At 37.8% G+C, this 20,710-nt stretch overlaps 1 protein-coding gene across 1 annotated transcript in view; it reads right to left on the reverse strand.

The window, feature by feature from the left end:
- Positions 1-20,710, reverse strand: part of TINAG (tubulointerstitial nephritis antigen) — a 56,981-nt gene that overhangs the window by 33,480 nt on the left and 2,791 nt on the right. The window contains exons 2-8 of the mRNA XM_030489835.1: positions 18,773-18,836; positions 17,650-17,739; positions 15,546-15,660; positions 9,359-9,482; positions 6,984-7,134; positions 818-998; positions 316-361 (exon numbers count right to left, since the gene is read on the reverse strand). Coding sequence (XP_030345695.1) covers positions 316-361; positions 818-998; positions 6,984-7,134; positions 9,359-9,482; positions 15,546-15,660; positions 17,650-17,739; positions 18,773-18,836 — 771 coding nt within the window. The remainder of the gene's footprint in view (positions 1-315; positions 362-817; positions 999-6,983; positions 7,135-9,358; positions 9,483-15,545; positions 15,661-17,649; positions 17,740-18,772; positions 18,837-20,710) is intronic.

A 20,710-nucleotide genomic window follows, 5' to 3' on the forward strand; every position in this document is an offset into this window, starting at 1 on the left:
TGACCTCCTCCTGCACATCCCCAAATTACTATTTCATCAGTAAGCAAGAATCTGTCATGGGAAAAAGGCACATTTCCAGCACACAAATTTTGCACGGGTTTTCAACAAATCCAGCTCAAGGCCATTTTACTCATCATGGACTATGTTGCCACCTTTAGGGGCACTACTTGCCCACCAAATGCCCCTGGATGAACTACAGTGCATATGTCTGTTCTACTCCTTGTGGAATGTAAATTGTGTTTTCTCGTATTTTGATAAAAGGACATTGCACACTTCAACTAATAATAATATTATCATCTTCCAAACTTACCATACCTTGCACTGGTCCTTTGTCCATGATTTCTTTCATTATATCAGTTTCCTGAAGGAAAGTGAGAGCAGCAGCAGAGAGGGCAAGGGAAGATAAAACATTTTATTACATAAAATTAAAACTCATACTAATTTATCATTGTGTACATAATATATATATGGATGATATGAATGTACCATTGTTCTTGTATTTCTGCTAGACAATATTTGGTTTGCTGAATGAATAAAGCTTTCCAAAACATGTATAAGAAGCACTAACACACGGTTATGACTGCATACTTTCTTTTCTATCTCTAATAAGTACCAGAAGCAGCAGCTTTAAAGACATGATGTAAAACTGAGAAGCTATAAAGAATTTGAACTCTTCTGAAAATACAAGGGTAATACACAGGAAAAAAGTCACAGCTCTAGTCTTCAAGTAAAGTGAACATATTTCTATATGCCAGATAATTTTCAAGCCCCAGCGGAGAAAACTGAGTGAGACAATGGGTGAACAGCATGAACTTACTTTTGAGGAGACCCTGTAGTGAGCAGCACACCGGTATAACTGATTGGATTCTGCCAAAGCATTAGGACATGGCCCATTTGTATGGTTTTTTCCGTGTTCACTTGACACATAACAGTGATTTTCACCTGATGGCTTCAGGTGACTCTTCCAAAATGAAGGATAACAAGCATAGGACACAACCCTGTTCATATATTTAAAAAAAAAAAAAAAATGTTGATAAGAAGCTTGCTTAAACATTTTTACCGTTTTATTTCAAGTTGGAACACTGACAAAATACATGACAAAACAGGTGAGAGTGGGTAGGTATCAGAGAGGTGGGACTTACTGCAATTTTACAACTTCATTATTTTGCAGTAACATTCAGACTAACCCTTAATGGAAAGACAGATTTGTGTTTGGGAGTGAATGTGGACCAAAGAACAAACAGAGACAAACTTTGTGACTTATAAACATGTGACATCCAGTGTGCACAAAAGCCTGGGGACTATCCCAGGGGGCTCAGGCCACAGGGCTCCTTCTGTCAGTTCCTGGTTATTGACAGCAATGAGCCTCTCAGGGAAAATAAATGACAGATTGTGCCATGATATCACAGGGGTATCTACATCTCCTGAAAATATGATGGCTATTTTTCAGAAAAGCATCTATCTCAAACTGTTTTCTAAATGCTTAGAAAGTTTTTGCTCACACATAGAGCAGTTTAATTTTTCCTACCACTTCTTATAAATTTGCAGTAAAGCTTTCAATTTCAAGGTTTTAGAGTTTATATACAGAAAATATGAGTCATTTTTACACTTTTAAATTAAATTCTGTATTCTACAAAGATATTAATTTAAAAATATTAAGTCAAATAATCACTGGGCAGTTTATTCTAACAAGGATTTCAAAAGGACAAAAATCCGTTTATGAAAAGAATCATGGGGGAAATGTGTGATAGCAAATACATACCTCCTGTGAAAACAGTGGGGATTGTTCAGCCTGGAGAAAAGAAGGCTCAGGGGTGACCTTAGAGCAGCCTTCCAGTGCCTACAAAGGGGCCTACAAGAATGCTGGAAAGGGACTTTTTACAAGGGCATATAGGGATACAACAAGGGGTGATGGCTTTAAACTGAAAGAGGGCAGATATAGATGAGATATTAGGACGAAATTCTTTACTATGAAGGTGGTGAGGCACTGGAACAGGTTGCCCGGAGACGTTGTGGCTGCCCCATCCTTGGAAGTGTTCAAGGCCGGATTGGATAAGGCTTTGAGCAACCTAGTCTAGTGGAAGGTGACCCTGCCTGTGGCAGGGGGGTTGAAACTAGATGATCTTTAAGGCCCCTTCCAACCCAAACCATTCTGTGATTCTACATATTGGGTTTTTTTGTTTGTTGTTTTTTTGGTTTGTTTTTTTTTAAATGAAACAAGGAAAAATCTTTGAATAACAAAGATTTCATCTGTCCAACATGCTTCTAGTTTCAGGCTTCAAAGACTTAAAGGCATTTAACTGACGTTGACAGAGGAGTGATTGTGGAGGAGTTGTCATAACTCACCTGTGACTTAAACCCATATTAATTTTGGATTTGAAAATCCAAAAGTGTCAGATCAAATGAGATTTGAAGCATAGGTTAAGAGCCCTCATTGCATCCAAGAATGAAGAAGGGCAATGAAAATAAGAGGTGGTTTCAAGGAAAGGTAAGGAAGTGTTTTAATTATTTACCTTGACAACATATCAAATAAACTGCTGTTTCATACAGTAAGTTTGTTTCAAGTAGCTTATCATGAATTGTTCAGCCATTTTGACTGCTTGGCTTAACTGGACATCCTGTTTACTTCAATAAAGTGAAAGAAATAAAGCATGTATTTAAATCGCACCTACCAACAATCTCGCAGGCACACTGAATCTTCCACTTATTTCATCCTTTTTATCAGATACTGCAACCTTCTAGTTTTCTACTTTGTACTGCTATATGTTTCCAAAACAATATACACATTTCTATACAATGCTATGGAGGCTTATAAGAGGGTTCCTTTTAAAGAGTCTAATTAAATAGCTCACTGAAGCAGAATATTTTGCCATCCCTGGCAGTGTTCAAGGCAAGGTTGGATGGAGTCTTGGGTGACATGGTTTAGTGAGAGGTGTCCCTGCCCATGGCAGGGGGGTTGGAACTAGATGATCTTAAGGTCCTTTCCAACCCTAACTATTCTATGGCTCTATAATATTTAAAATTCTATAATATTTTAAAATAGGCAGTCCTATAAAAAGGGTATGCACTTAAGTAACTCACCAATTATCTTGAACTATCTGAACCTGAAGAAATGAAAACTGTATTTTTTTTTTTTTTTTTTTGAAATTATGTTTGCCTGTGTGTACTTAGTTGCCAGGAATTTTACAAGATGAGCACATATACGCTTCAGCTACTTTGAATAAGACATGGCATTTTACCATTAACATTTGGTGGTATAAAAATTGACCCTGAAGAGAATGTCTCTTTGCTTACCAAATTCTTTCTGCCTTAACTAGACCAGCACACACAGAAGCAATAATTCTGCCTACATGAAAAGGGATTGACCACCCAAAGTTGTTAGGTTGTTAGGCTCTGGAGTTGTCACAGGTTCTGCATGAATGGGTCTTACTTCTATGGCAATAAGAGTGAAGCACCAAGTGACACACTGGCAAACTGGAACTGTGTGGTAATCCAAACACAATGATTCTGGACTAACAGTCACTTCTGAATCCTTTCACTAACCATATTCTGCAGTCATAATTAGCAGAATTTAACAGCTCTTTACTGAAACAAGAGTTTGTACATGCTGAAGCATCAGAACGGTAAACATTAAAAACATTTCAAGAAGACCTTGCCAGAAGAATCATAGAGGAAAAACAGAACTAAATGTAAATGCATTTATGTGTGTGTATACATACACATATAGGAAAATACTACCACGAGCAAGCAGCATTCAGAGAGAAGCAGCAAAAGTCTGCAGTGTGTTCTTACATTCTTGACAGAATTTATCTGAAGTCATGTCTATATGTTCAATCTAGTGAAATTTTTTGTGGTTTTACCATATTTATACATTTGAATTGTGAGGTGAGAACATAATCTAAAATATTAGATTATATTATTAGCAAGTTGACCAAAACTAAGAACAATAACATCCTTATCATACCTGGAAATTGCTAAAAGCCCAAGGTACAAATCAGATCAAGCTCTGATTAGAAGCAGTATTTGTGCTCAAATGTGCAACCTTTTTACTATCTGAAAATGAAATAATTCTTCCTCATTCTTAAAGACTGTCTTTTAATTTCCCTTAGTAGATAAAATAGGTGTTTTCAAAGAACACTGATTCCTCCCAAATTATGGCTTGTAACTGAAATGTCTAAAATGATTAATAAATAGAAATAGAATATGGATTTGTTCTTTGATTGATGGAGAAAGACAGAGATAGTGAGTTTAACAGCGATTCAGATCCACTTAGAGAGATTTCACTATTAATTGGGTGCTCAGTGATTCTGAAACATCAGGTCTCAGGACTGGCCTAACCTCATTGAGCTTTATGAAGGTCTTTCATTGACTTCTGTGAGGATAGCCTAAGTCAGCACTTGATTTTCCCCAAAATCTATCAAAAACAGGAGATAAGCATACTTCAGAAATCGGGAAAACAGATATAAAACAGCATTGAACACCTGCTGTGAAAATTTACAAGCCCACAAAGGAAATCAATGTGCTTTCTCCCTATTGCAAGGAATGGAGATAATGAAAAAAATTGATTGCAATTGGTTCATAAAAAAAAGAGTTACCAGAGAGTAGAAGGAAGCAGCACTATTTAACAGGGCTCTTTCAAAAGACACTTCAGACTTTTATATAATGAATTTACACCTTTTTTTGTTGTCAAAGGTAAATGGTTACGTATTAAGGAGTTTCAGCTACAAAAATGATTCAATTATCAATCCAGTGAATCAAAAATGTTTATTCTGTTTTTTGTTATTGTCTATATTATTTGCTCTTGGCCACTGTCAAAGACAAAATACTGGGCTAGATGGACCCTTTCTCAGATCCAGTATAGCCATTGTATTCTTCCACTATCTGTCCTCACAAATATTTGAATATTCTCCCTGAGGTGTTTATTTGTGTCTGGAACTGTGGGAAGAGGACTTGAAATATCATTTGAACTTGAGGAAAGAAAATCAGGATTTAAGAATGTTGTTTATAAAAATAGTTGAGTAGAGATATTTTCATGTGTAGTACATTGATGAGGAATCAATGATCAGGGACAACAATGGATAGCAAACAAAGGTCTGTAAGAGCTCAGTGGTGTTGTACATATTGCAGCAGGCTATATGGGGACAAGAAAGCTGGATGAATGACTAAGAAAATAGTCTCAGACTGTGGAGATTTATTGGAGATCTATAGTCTCCAAAAATTTGTGGTTGCTCTCACAGCTGCCTGGCAGATTCTTTAATCAGTCAGCTGCAAGAAGGTGGTGAATACTACAAGGCATCTCCAGTGACTGAGCAATAATGCAAGTACTGGGGACTTTGGAGGTGAAAAGACTGTACCCAGGTGTGCTCTGGTGAACTCAGTTGCCCTGTCTGTATGCTTCCGGCCTTACAGGAGTCAGAAAGCCTGCTCTGCACACCGCTTTCACACTGGTTCTCTGTGGTCAGCTAGGGAGCAATCTTCTCACTACTGCATTTACACCAGCACAAGCTCCTGCGTGGGTACAGTTCGGCTGATAACTAAGTGCCCCATACAGCTTCAGCCTGCCACATTTTCCTTATAGCAATAAGCTAACCCTTATATACTTAATCTGCCTCTGCAGAACAGGCAGTGTCACTAACCACACTGCTTCAGGTAAAAGAAATACAGCTTTCTAGTATAGGAAGAATCTTACTATTATGTGGTTATGGTGGTTGTGCAGGCATGACAGTCAGAGGGAACAGAAGACTAGGCAGTTTTCCTATTGTTGCAGTCTTTATGGCTTTTCCTCTAAAACTAGATTGCTCCAACTGTCGTGGAGATAATACTCATTAAAATGGATCTCTTATCTTATTTAGACTGGCAATTCTTGTGCTCCTGCCCTCAACATGGTAAACAAGCAAACAATCCAGTGAGAAAGAGTATTTACTCTTTTAGGAGCAGGAGCTACTGACTAAAAGGAGTCTGTTCTTCTACTTACAGAAAAGTGTTAGTTAAAATATTAAGTTATAAAATATTAAGTTATAAGTGTTTGCACATGAGGTAAAGCCCCCATGAGTTGCTGAGAGGCCTTTGTTCGATTGAATCCATTAGTGCCCACAGTAATCACCCAGCTAAAGGGTCTCACTCTTAAAACCTGTAGCATTTAAACCCTGAGACAGAAAGACAGAGGAACACTTGATGTAAACTCTCCATATAACAATACGGCAGGGGATATGGCCTGAGCAGCCTGATCTAATTTCAGAGTTAGTAATGCTTTGAGCAGAAAGTCGGACTAGGTGACCTCCAAAAGTTCATGCCAACCTAAATCATTCTGTGATTCTATATGCATCATTTTAAAAAGCATCTAGCTGTTCATGTGGGGCTTGAGAGCTCTTAACTTTGCATAGTCCTGCCTGAAGGAAGAAGGATCTACATATATTCTTTGCTATAGTATTGCATTCTGGCACGATCTTGGGATGGGGTGATTACTATTTGCTTTATAGAAAGACAGAATGTTGTCCATACAACTGGCTGCTTACTCAAGGTTGTTTAACGTGAAAACCCTGTAGCCCAAGAACCATAGAAGTTTTGAGCCCCTTACAGTACTGTCTTTGACATAAAAACATCTCTTGTTTGTCTTGCTGTTAGAGAGGATACCATTTTCCCCAGGTGTATTACAGCTAATAACAACATCTAGATGTAATGAGGCTTAAACAGAAGCAGGATGGTTGCAGAGTTTTCTCACTGAGAGCCCTCATTCAAAATAATCTTCACTCACTTCTTCAGAAATGCTTGGTAGTTCCTGGGTTTCATAAAGGTGATTTAAAGAAGGTGTAAATGAGAGAAAGTGATAGTCCTGATGAAGAAATATGCTTAGTCTGACCAAGGGCAAAGGTAAATGCCTCTTTTTTGAAAGGTCAGAAATCATCATTGTAACACAAGCAATACTGTAATTTAAGCAACTGGATCAAGTTAAAATAACCTAGACAGATAGATTAAATATTTACCCGTGTGTTTTCAGATATCTCCAAGCACCATCAATACTTCCACCGCTACATCCATGTTGATTCCTGGTATCGCAAGAGATCAAATTCTGAGCGGAAAGGTTGTCTGTGATCTCACCATCAGAACGAATTGCTATTCTATCTGCTGCAACACCTGTTTTGAAACAAATTTTCCATTATCAAAACCAAATAATTACAACTTCACATTGGTGATTGTGAAATAGGGACTGAAACACAACTTCAATATTTTCTAACTGTGCAGATATCTTTACAAAACAATACAGATATGATCTGTACAGACTTTCAAGAGAGGATTGTGAAACTGCAAATCATCATGAGCAACTTCGCTGTAATATTACAAATCAATAGATTTACTGGTTATCATAAAGTCCCACATATCTAAACATCAGATGAGGCATTTACATAATTTAGTCTGATAGTCTCTTGTATGTTTGTAAATGCATATTTGTTTCTGGTTGACTTCAGCAGAAGACGCAAATACTCCCCCACCTCTCTGCAGCTGAATCTCCAAATCTCTCTTCTTTCTTTTCTACCTTCCCTTCCTTTAGTTGGGAAAAAAAGATAGGCAAAAATGAACAGTCCTATGAAGAAGAAAATTCAAGACTGAAAGTATGTATTGGCTGTAGTGCAAAGAATATTTGGAAATGCTCATAATAATGTGTAGAAGTGGGATTCATTGGACCACCCTCCCTTATCACACAAAACTATTCTTCTGAGATAGACCTTAGATGTCTGAACTCAGATAGTCATAACTCTGAGTACTAATATGTTTATGCACTGATTTGAAGGCAGACTAGGTTAATTCAGTTGTAGGTGAAATTAAGCTACTTCTCATTTCTTTAACGAGTGACAATGAAACAATTATTAAGCCCCAATCGTGGTCATTACTTGTGCTTAAATTATATTTTTATTATTGTTAGCCTTTATTTTTCAACCTGAAAATAATAAAAAACACCCACCTGGAAACCTAAAGCCCTATCAAAATCAACACTAACTTCAGCGAAATTTGGACAAGATTTCAGAAAAGCCAATCTACTGATGGCAGCTGACAGCGACTGTGTTCTTTGCTTTTGCGAGGTGTGACATGAAGGTGAATTTGTTTTCATAGGTGTAAAAACTTTCTACTGAAGAGTTTTGGAATACTTATAGGAATTACTTATGATAAGAAAAATGATACAGTAGTGTTTGTCTATTCATTGAGCAACAATTAATCTTACAAAGAAGTATTGAAAATTCAGACTGAAAATGCTAGATGCACCTAAACAACATGGGAATGCATCTCATAGTATTTAGCATTGAAAAGAATTATGTGAATTTAGATCAAAATATTCAATTGTGAAAGGGAAAATTTAGACTGAAGATCTGGAAAAACTTTCCCTCATTGAGCTCTGTTCATCTTTGCAATAATCTGTCCAGAGAGCTGTTATGACCTTTCTTGGTTTTCTCTTTTATAACTACACTGGACAAGACATATTGACAACAGAATGCCTTCAGTCTGTCTTTGCCAGGGAGCTGGGATTAGCTGAACTAAATGTTCCTTTCATTCTCTTACTGCTCTGATTTAAAGAAGCAGTTGCAGAAACCTGCACCCATGAGGACCCACTGGTCAGATTAAGTCATAAAGACTGATTGCATAATTTTTCTTCTCTTTTTTGTATGTACCAATATATACTGAGATTTACTGCAACATGAGAAAAATGACTGTAAATGATCGTTGTACCATCTTTCGAGAAAGTGACACAAACACTTGTGTCCATTTCTCCTAAAAACAGAGGTTGCAGCACATGCAGTTGAATTGCCTTACTGACATTTCTTTGCCTGCAGAATCTGAAAACAGTTACTTCCACAAATACCTGAGCAGTTTCAGGGTCTTCTTTTCATAAAATTATTGAAAAGGTTATACTTAATTTGCTGAAATAGTAAGGGTTGGACAATGGTAAATGCACAAATGTAAACATACATTAAAAGAAGAAAATAAAGCCCACCTGTTTTAAGCTTTCAAGTTAAGAATGCAATTGTGCAAGAAAGGGATGCAGGTTTTCATTCTATCAATCAATTACAAAAAAGTGCATTAGTCAATTTATTTTCTACTTTCTGTCACCAAAACACCTCCCTGTGTTACATGAACTTATGAAAAGTAATCAAAGCTCTACAGCTTAGATTGACTTCTTAAGACTTTGGGACGACTTATAGGGAAAGCTGTAGAAATTGATGATCTTATGATGTTCTAAATGTTCCTATTTGCTGATTAAAAGTGAACAACAAGCTGAAGCTACTTCATTACTAATCACTACAAATTTTCATCACACATCTAACATCAAAGATTTTTTTTAAAGGAGAAAAAAAACCAATATTACTTGCGGTTGAAAAAGCCCAGGATGCTCCACAGTTTTGTTGATCCAGAGGATCATGAATCCATTCAGGCCATGCATAAGTGGCTGCAAAAAATGCAGGAAATTTTTCTTCTGGAAGTGAATTTCCCTAAAACAAAATGTAGGAGATCTGTATACGCTTCAATATCTATTTTTATTTTAAATTTTACCCTAATTTTGTTTTTAAAGTTCTTAAATTTTAAAATGAGGAAACCCAAAACATTGGCACGTGTGGCTTCCCGAGCACCAATGTGATGGTTACCCTATGGCTGAGTGCTGTGGACCCCCTGAGAGTAGGTGGTTCTGGCACTCCCCTAGCTGAGCTGGAAAGCTAAGCTCCACAACTGCCAACCTGAATAACCTCTTTAGTTTCTCTCCGATTTTTATCTCAAACAGCAATTCCCTATGAAACATGTTAATTATGACCCATATAATTAATTATGGCATTTTTGGAAAGAAAAGCCTTCTGCTACAAACAGCAGTGAAGCTATCTACCTGTTACCTTATTCTCCTTGACACATGGCTGTAGGTAGGAAATTTTAGTCACCCTGTGGGGGAAGTGTCAGTGTATCATTGATCATTGTGTATCATTGATTTGTCTGTTGCACAGAGGTTTTTCAATCTCCAGCACTTATTCTCATTCCAGAATAAAAATCAGTGATTTTCCTTTTGCATTGCACTCTAATGTTGAGTAGATGAAAATTCGTGGTCTGTTCACTAAAGCCGTTTGGACAGCCAATTTTAGCATCTTCATCTCTCAACCTTCATTTTATATCCTCCAAGCTTAGTATATCTGCATATGCAAGAACCATCTGGTACAACTGCTATTAATCTGCTCTGTGTTCAACATACCAAAACCATTGACCCATGTTTGGGTGTGGGTTTTTTTGCTATTGAAATTTATGGAATGGTTGTTTCTGCTGTGCAGGGAAATAGGAATAGCCACACAGAATGACAATATTAGTCCATCCAGTCTGTCTCAAACAATTGTTGATAGTATCTGTTTCAGAGGAAAATACAATATACAAATTACAATAACCTGTTCCTAAGCAAAACATTCCTTGATGCTTCTTTCTTATAAGCAGCCTCATATCCTGAAGCACAGTAGCTTCAATGCTGTTCAAATTCCTTTATTTTACTTTTATTTACTTGTCTGCTAACTCTGTCCTTGCTGAACCACTTTTCTAAATTGTTTGTGTGACTTATAAGACTACATACCTGTTCCTAAAATGATTTAAACACTTGAGCTCAGTTCTTTCAAACTATTTAAGGACACTCTGGGGAACCAAACTTTACCACTTTGGCTGTATCCAGATCACTTTGTTGTGTACGCCAGGAAACAGCATTGCCTCCATCTAGCTTGTACACCTGGATTTCCCACAGAAACCCATGACTGAGAAGCAGCTAGAGATAAAAGAAACTTGTACCTCAGCTCTGTATCTGACATTAAATTGGGATACCGACCCAAGAGATTGATAGAGTCTGTGGACATGCCTAGACCTGGCAACACTCAAGTGCTTCTATGTTCATTATGTTAGATGCTGGCAGAGACCTAAATACCATTAAAGTACACTGCAAACTGTTAAGTCACTTAAGTGCTTTTGAAAGTTTTACCTCCAACCATAAAAACCAGTAATCTTTTAAATCTTGCTAAAATATTAATCTCAATATATTGATTAATCACTTTCAAAAGTCTGATTTTTCAAGAGCTTGTTACATGCATGGGACTTGCAACCTCAAATGACACACACAAAGCAACAGCTAATTTAAACAATATCTTGCTAAATTGTTATGTTCATTTTTAATGAGCAAGCACAAGCACAAGATTTACTCTAAAGATGAGATAAATCATATAGGTGAAATCCTAGACAAATAGAGTTTCTTTTAAATGATAAAACTGCTCATTATCAACCAGTAAACAAGCAAAATTTGGCAAAGGCTGTTTAGCACGCTTAAGAGGGCAGTGACTGCTTACAATGTTACAAATGAGGCAGTTGAGAAAATAAAATTCTAAATAGATCTTTGGTCTGAAAAAATGTGTTAGTTTATGTATTCCTAAACTACTGCCAAAGTATTTTAAAGCCTCATATCGTAAATCCCAGAGCAAATCCCTCATTAACCCTCAGCCTTATCATTTAGAAATGCAGGATTGACCTGTAGCCAGAAATATTAGCTTTTTATATGAGAAATTCCTATCCTGATATTGAGAAGCACTGCTGTTCTGTGACAAATATTAAGTCTAGACAATTGTTTCGCATCATATAGCACAATGCAATCAGCAAAGTGAATGAGTGGCAAACTATTTTTAAACCTCCATATGTATTCCCTGCAGTCAAGCAAGGCCAAAGCAGGAAGGTAAGTGGATGTAAAAGAACACTCATACTTCAGCTACGACTTCAGAAGAGTTAGACGGCCCTTCAGAGAAAAAAAGGCTGAAGATTACTGAATTTGCAAATGTGGAAATAGTTTTTCTGAGGGAAAGCAATTTTTTTTTTTTTTTTTTAAATAGGAAAAAGGTTCTGTACATTATTTGGTTTGTGAAGACAAAAGGGGCATGCATGACTTTCAGTTTATGAAAGAGAGATCTACAACTGCTGATTCTTTTTACTATGAAAGCCATATATCTGTGGAATAGCTGGTGTACCTTCTACACCTTCACATTTTATTTACAAGTTCTTTGATACTTAACACAAAATGGTGCCTTATTACTAAACTATGTATTCCATTTTCTTGTAAGACGGCACTTAGGTGAGTACCTTGTTGCTGACAGGTTCCGACCCCACCATTACCAGAACACGTACTGACAGAATATCACTAAACATATATCACAATGTGATTTAAAGGCATGGTAGTTATTTTTGTGCTACACAGATGTTCAAGAATGGTTACACTATCCCCTGCAGTGAGTAAACACTTTCAAAATGCCTTCTCAGACAACACACATGAGACTATCAGGAGCTCCAGTTCTGTCAGGAGTCACAACAGTTTTAGTGGTGTATTTAGCTGCCAGTCTATGTTCAGGTCTAGGCATACTCTGCAGCAGAGGGTACTCAGTTCAGATTTAGTTCTTGTTCCATATCATTGTCTTTTAGGTATTCTATTGTGACATCACATTAAACTACCCTTCCAGACATAAGCATCACCTTATTGAGCAGTTATAGTCTTTTATTAATAGCAGAGCTTTTAAGAGCTCTATAAGCAACGTCAAGAAGTTTGTGTTTTCCCTAAGATGAAATGTAGCTCTGTCACACCATTTAATTTGAAGTAATGTTAGAGAAGCTGTATTTGTAGTTGGAAAAGCCTCTACTCTACAACTAAACCTTTCAGGACTGCAGATAACTAGGACTCTGCCATAAATGTAACATGGTTAACACAAAAGGGCTTTACATTCTTTAATCCTTTTTTCCATGCAATTGTGTAAGCAGCCCTTCCTATACAAAGAAGCTTTTCTCAAGCATCCTCCAAAGACAGTAGAAAATAATCAGAACAGCCAGAAACTGTCGTTTATTCTCTAAAGAGTAACATAGTAGATCAGCAGCATGCTGAAGAAATTATTTTCATTTAAAGTGAAAAAAAAAAAAAAGAGTTGTAGTTAATGAATGGGTAACTATGGTTCTCTTTCTACATTAGCAACCCTACCGGGTTTTAATCAGGTCAGCACAGGACAGAGCCCAAACTTTCTGAACACTAATTGTAACATTTTTATCAACTAAGTATATTACTTTGGGCAAATGACTTGCAGTTTTCTCAGTTGCAAAATGGGAAAGGCAGTAATAATCCCAGAGAATACATGAATATTTAATTACTGCCAATTTATCCACAATAAGTAACTAGTACATTGGCCTGCAGGTGAATTAGTACTCAGCAAAGCCACTTAAAGGTCAAGCTATTAAGGTCTGGAGAATATCTGAAAAAAGTTTAAAAGTCATTATTCCTGAATATCGTCATTTATATCTTTTTACTCTCTTCTAAGTTGTCACCTAGTTACAGGTGAAACTTAACGGAAACACTGTCATGAAAACTCACTTCTTTATTTTTTTATCACTTAGGGCTCTGTAAATGTGTTAGCATGCTTCACCAAATAGCAGTGACAGAAAATAGTTTGTGAAAGGTGAAGCAGGGGCAAGAGTCTCTGAAAATCTGATAAGATACTTATCTTAAATAGCACCTGGGAGTTAACTCCATGGCTACAGCTGGTTTGCCATTTGGAAGAATCTGCCAATGTACCCCTGCTGAGTCAAACCCATGCTATGAAATTGCCTGATCATGCAGTGACGATAGCTATGGAGCTGGCTATAAGTGAATAAAACCTTTTTTTTTTTTTTTTTTAATATTTCTGTGAAGTATTAAAATGTGGCAAATAATAGAAATGTACAATTACAGTTCAAAGTAATTTTCTGCAAGCTCAGAGAATTGTCCAGAAACTGAGAAACTTAGAGATTACTATTTTGTATTTTTAGCTTTTGTAAGTACAGTGAAATATTTCTTAGAATCCTGTGCAAATCTTGTGTGTCCAGCAATATGTAGGACTTCCTGAGGGCCAAATGCATGAGTGCGCAAAGCTGGATTTCTAGAGAATAACGCACTGAAGCTCCTCAGGTGTCTGGCAGGGCCAAAGGTATTTGGGTTGTGGCTCACAGATTTTGTAAAAATATGACAGGTAGAGAAAATTTGCGTGAGAAATGTATCAGTGGAACAAAGACCTCAAGTAGCATAGCTGTCAAAGAAGCTACGGGAAACTTAATAACAATGATTAAATAGGCTGGACATAATGCAGGACCACTGAGTGAGCAGCTACCCCAAACTGAATGGAAAAGAGGAAATATCATACACAATTTCTGTAACTTTCTCTTTCTTGTTTTCCTAGGTGGGATTTGTCTCATCTAACTAAATATCTAGTAATGTGGATGTCAATCTCTGAACTAGGTACACGATATCCACTTTTTGCTTCTCCTATATAAGCATCACACTGCATTCCTCAAGGAAAAAAACAACAACAAATCAATCCCAACTATCTTTAGCCTCAATGCAGTTAACTGGTAATTTGTAGCAGATACCTACTAAATTTGCACTAAACTCTTTTATGTCATTGTCTTATTTTGACTTACCATCTTGAACTGAAGTGGATCCTTCTGTGGCTGCTAGGAATAGTCTAGCAAATCACAAAAAGCAAAACTCCAAAGCTTAATATCTGCCAACTTCTTGCTCTGATAACCCTCCATAGTGTAATTTTGAGCAAGATAGCCAGTGTGGGCCACAACCCAATACCTCACCATGCTAGTGCATGAAGATGACTATGTGGAACAAAGAACCAGTCTGCATCAAGTAAAAGGGCTAGAATTGTTAAAATTGTTGCAGAGGCACATGGCCTTTCTCCTTTCTCCCAAATTCCCTGTCAAGTGTTAGCTTTGTACTGCAATTTTGGTTCTTCTAAGAAAGAAGCCAAGAAACTGATCCAAAGAATTTAAAAACCTGTTCCAGATTCAATAGTTATGCATTTCTTTTTTAATTGCTTATCCTACTTACACAACTTAATGCATATTTGCTTTGTTGCAGAACTAAATATAAGAGCATAAATATATAATAGGAAATTCAATTAGGCTGCTGTGAAAATGGCTGTTGCAAAGATATTTAGAAAGCTGGTAGTAGAGAATCATCTCATCTTCCCAGTCTTCTCTTCATTTTTCCTTCCATTTTGCTAAACCCCCAGTCTTTTACTGCATCTTTACATTGCTCTATCCTATGGGCTTTCAGAGCTTCTTTCAAAGACTGGTGTTTAGTCTCAGCTGTTAGCGCTAATGAATTATGCCCAGACATTTTTTTTTTTTAATGGCTACAGCTATGTGTGCAATGATTAACAAACGGAGACAATAGTATGGAAGCATCCTAAAGAAGCAAAGATTTCAAACACCTGTGATTTACAATGATAAGTCAATATTGGTGCATAGCTTCCCAAGGGTTAACATTTGGTTTTGCTCCTCCTTGTTTGATTTCCATCAATAGGACCACACACTCTGTGGCTTAGAGAACTATTCTGTGAGCTTCATATTCAACACAGAAGCATTTAGCATATATAATTAGTGTTAAATCCCTGAATCATAATCTCATAATTGTCCACATTTATTTTTCCATGTGATAAAGTTATTTTAAAAATTAACAATTGTACACTTACTGGAGCTTCTTTCATATTCAGCAAGGAATGAGATGGAGGGAAGGTGCCCAGGCGCTTTTTGAAACCTTCTTCCACTGTCATTCCCCAGAACTGAGTGTAGTTGGCAGCTTTCCATCTTCCTCACAGACAGAAAACAAATAACCAAAACCCAGGTTAGAGATACCATTCACATTAATAACTTGCTTCTTTGTAAGAACACCACTAACAATAACATCCAGAAATAAATCTTTCCACTTACATTTCAAAACCTTGTATTCAATACACATGACAAAACAGCCTAGAGAAGAGAAGCTGCATGGAGACCTCCTAGAAGTCTTCCAGGATCTGAAGGGGGCCTACAAGAACGCCAGAGAGGGACTCTTCATCAGGGGCTGTAGTGATAGGACAAGGGATAACGGGTTTAAACTTAAATAGGGGCAGTTCAGGTTAGATATAAGGAAGAAGTTCTTTACTGTGGGGGTGGTGAGGCACTGGAACAGGTTGCCCAAAGAGGAGGTAAATGCTCCATCCCTGGCAGTGTTCAAGGCCAGATTGGGCAGAGCCTTGGGAACGTGGTCTAGTGTGAGGTGTCCCTGCCCATGGCAGAGGGGATGGAACTTGATGATCTTAAGGTCTTTTCCAACCCTAATCATTCTATGACTCTATAGTTTAGTACAGGCTCTTCCACTGCAAATGAGTGTAGGATGGAGCAATGCAGCAGTGTATGGAAACTGGTGATTTGAGGTCAGCATCATGTCAGCCTGCAGGAGACAAGCAAGCAATACTTCAGAGAAACACTGGAAAACAAGGTGCTTGATCATGACAGTTAGTGTTGTCTTGAAGTTATGCTCAAATTATGCTTCAGGTCAGATGCCCACAGAGAACTAACAGCTTCATGTAGTGAGCTGCATTGCCTTCAAGCTCTGGCACACCAGTAGCGAGACACTGTTGGACCAAGCAGAAAGCCCATCTGACACGTTGTGCCTGAGTTTTACACCAATAGCCAGGTTGAAAGAGAGGGATCTCTATGGCTGTTTAATTATCCTCTCCCTACTCTCAAGTAGACTCGACTGAGATTGCAGTGTCAACTGCAAACTGTGTGCACAACAGGAAAAAGAATTACCTTGAAGCCATATACATTCAGAACACACTGAAATTTGTTACTACTAGAAAATAGCTGGACCACAGGGGAGAACATTATCTTTACCCAGTTCTTTCTTGCTTGTGTATGTGGAGCAAGGAGGCAGGATTCATGCTGCCGAAATGAGAAGCCTCACTACTCTTGGTCTTCATTGTAGTCAGTAAAGAGTGCAAGCACCTGCAGAAGTTGAGTCATATCTCAGCTGGGCTTAACCACCCTGTGGCAAACCTTACCACTGACCACTGACAAGAGGCAGATGAAGGGCTCTGGGTGCCTAACTTAACTTTTTATCCTGAATCAGTTGGTTTGAACGTCTCTCATGAAGTACAAAATGTTTTAGCATTGAATCACTGTTTGAAATCTGGGTGGGCTCAGTGGTGAATTTAGCACCTCAGCTTCTAGGAAGGCAACCCCTATATCTATCCGGAAATAGTCAACAGGATACCACAGCACACTTCCTGCACTGGGGTGTCTCTAATCCCTCTGCACTACCTGGGGAGAATAAGAACTGCTAGTAAGATAAACACCGAGCCTCACAAAGTTCTGATACCTTGGTCCCCATTTGGCCTATCTTCTCCTCTTCCAACATTACCTAGAGTCGCATTATGTGGAACAGTGCTCTTGAGGGAGGAGAAAAAAATTACTTTAAATATCTATCCCAAGTAATAAAGTGAAGAATAAGGGAATATTGTCTAAATAACATTTTGGGAGGAAAAGAAATTGTACTACATTTGGAGAAAGCTTTAGATAAATGTTTACAATGTTGACTCTTACCAGCATGAGACTTTTGGTGTTTTTCCATTTAAAATTGATAATCTGCCAGAGATTTTGGAAATTTTCACAGATGTACACTTACAGTCAACCCACTGTAATGTACGAGGGGGAGGGAGGGGTGAGGAGGATTGCATAACTTGCAATTTGCACATACGTACAGTGAGCAATACAGTGGTTTACAACAAAACCTTAAATGAAAAGTGTTCTCACCCATAGTCTCCAGAATTAATGTGCTGAATTAAGTCTTGGCGAACAAGGCATATTTCTTTTGAACACTTCCAGAGACTTTGCAAGCATTTGCTGAAAGGGAAAGAGTGTCACTGAGCAGAAAATAAATTGTCAAATGAAAAATATGCACTTTAACAACAGAAGGAAGATGGATAGAAAAACGAAAGTGTTAACAATATAAATGTCGCACAGTATTTATGAAAACATGATGCTACTTCTTGCTACTTCACTACCTAATGAATCGTAACTGGAACAAGGTGGGAAGGTTTACAGCTTATGGGAAAGGCTGTATTTGAAAAATTTTGCTTCCATCTTTGTTAGACCAAACCAGGTGTAAAAAACAATGTCCTGTAAATGAGACCTTTTGAGAAAGCTTCACTCTGGAAATCCAGAACGGAGCCATGTGGCAGTAGACACGTTGCTCCAAGGACCCTGGGCTATAGTCAGGGCAGCGGGGGCCCCAGCTCTGTTTGGGTGCTGCTGAAGTCGCCTGGGCTTCCCTGAGGCTGGAGGTGCAGAGCTGGTTTTTGGAGCAACAAAGCAGAGAGGCAGCTCAGGCAGCCAGCTGCCAGGACTGGCAGCAGAGCTCCCCTGCCTGCACCACCTGCTCCTGTCGCAAAGCAGGGAAAGGGGTGCTCAAACAGTTCATCCCTTTCCTACATAAATATACATATATATTCTTCCTTTGTGAAATAATGTCAGGTTTCATCACCCATGCCAAAGAAACAGAGGAAGACATCCTAAAATAATCCCCTAAACTTTAATGGTATTTGTTTTGTCTGCATTCAGGCAAGTCTAGCCTGAAACCATTTTGACTTAAGTCAGAGCCGGCAGACTGACTGAGCAGGAGCAGAATTAGGCGAGGGAGGTGGAGATTTTAATACTCTAATTTTTATATGTTAATTAGAAAGCCCATGGGGTAACTCTTGCCATTCTTCTAAATTGACTGTAATCTAGTTCTACAATAGCTTAGTACAGCACTCCTCTTCCAGCTATTTTGATTTGATTACATGTTTAGTATGAATTTAAGGATGCTGACTACCTTAATTCATCTTTCATGAAATATGCTAAATAAAATTCAATTTGCTGTTCTCTAAAACATTACCAGGAATTGCAGTTGTCTTTAGTTGTTGTTCCTTCTCCGTAATATCGGCCAGCTCTATAACAACCTGCCAACACAACATACAGATGTGTGAAAAAAATTATCATTTAAGTGAATTAACTCAAAACTCTTGCTATTATTGAGTTAATTAGTTGTATGCAATGTGCAGAAATTATTTAGTTGAAAGGAACATTTTTCCCCAGTTTCTTCCAAGTAATGAGGGCAGTTTGATGTATTTTAATATTTTACCAGGTACATTATCATTCAAAGTAAATAAAATCAGCAACAGATTCAAAATACCCACTGAAAAATTATCTTACATGTAAAAATAATAATTCTTCAAATAAAGTTATTTTTCTGTAATAAAATTCAATAGAATCCATTTCTAATAAAAATAAATTTCCATTTTTCAATTAAAATAAAAATAAGATTTTCCAGTTATAGAATTTTAAAAACTAATAACCACTCCAAACCTATTGTAATATCTTCTTCTTCCTTCCCAGTTTAATTTCTTTTAGAAAAACAGGTAGATCAATTATGTTTCAAGTAAACATGTGTTTCATATATTCTCCAAACCCAATGTAAAACCTAAATTGAGTGATAATTTTTCCAAACAAATGCATGCTTCCTAATTTTTTTCTTGGATAACAGTTATATGAGAAAAGACTTTGTGTGTGTTTTAAAATCTTCTGCACAAACTCTTTCTTCAGTGTGCTTGATTGTCAAAACTTCAATAAAACAAAGATCCAGAATCACAGAATCACAGAATGGTTTGGGTTGGAAGGGACTGCAAAGATCATGTAGTTCCAACCTGCCCTGCCATGAGCAGAGATACCTTCCCCTGAACCAGGTTTCTTAAAGCTCCATCCAGCCTGGCCTGGAAGAATGTCTGCACAGAGCTTTGGATCAAGTCTATAGCTAACATTGTACATTTATCATATGGGTCTTTGTTTACTAGCCAGGTAGAGATCGTGGTTCCTCCCCCACTGAAAAGGTTTGAAGCCAGAACCCTCAAGTTCTGATTTCTTCTCCATTTTCAAGAAGCTTAGACCATGTTTCATATTAATATAGTGTTGACTTGCATTTACAGTAGTATATCATGCTTTTTCCCTACCACAGGTGTGAGGAAGGCCATACCCCTCTCATGGTGAGGGCTGTCTGCCATGTGCGCCTCGGCTGCCTAAATATCCCTTATTGGCATTAGCCGTAGCTAATTTCATAACAAAGTAGACTAGAGATGATGAATTAATTATATGTGCCTGTCTTTCCCTGTTAGTCATACAGCAGGCTATGTTAGAGCAGGTATGACAGACATCCCACCTACACAGTCTAACGTCCCAAGTGTCTGCTCTAATTCCGCTTCTGCTGAGAGCATTTTTCAGAGAATACATGATGTGAATTACTCAAGTGTCACAGTTTGTCACAGTCTGCCACAAAATCAGCATCAGGCAGTAGCTGGAAGGAGGCATCAAGCAAGATACTTCAAATATATCAAGGGAAGGAAGTACTGATGCAGCATCTGAGGGACGGAGACTCACTGGAGCTCTGCTGGCAGGCTTCACCGACCATGCCTGGGAAAAAATGCAAACCTGGACAAGTATAGAAGAATCTTTCTAATAATGTAAATACTTAGGGGATTGAAGATTAAAACCATACAGTTTCTTTAGTCCAGCCAAATTAAGACTAAGAGGGAAGGGAATGCTGCCTGAGGCATCAGTGGCAGAGGGCAGAGATATCTAAGCTAAAAGACACTGTCTGCATGAGAACACAGCAAGATTGTCCGGCTGTGATCATATTCAGTTGGAATATTAAGTGGGAAATTAATTAATTTGAAGATGCAGCCTTATGACTTTGTGAATGGGATTATATGATATGAAAATCATGGAAGGACCATGTTTGATGAACAAGGACTTCCCTCACAGTCCAGCATTCCTGTACCCT

This window comes from Strigops habroptila, chromosome 6 (assembly GCF_004027225.2).
Source record: "Strigops habroptila isolate Jane chromosome 6, bStrHab1.2.pri, whole genome shotgun sequence".
In the NCBI taxonomy this organism is placed as follows: domain Eukaryota; kingdom Metazoa; phylum Chordata; class Aves; order Psittaciformes; family Psittacidae; genus Strigops; species Strigops habroptila.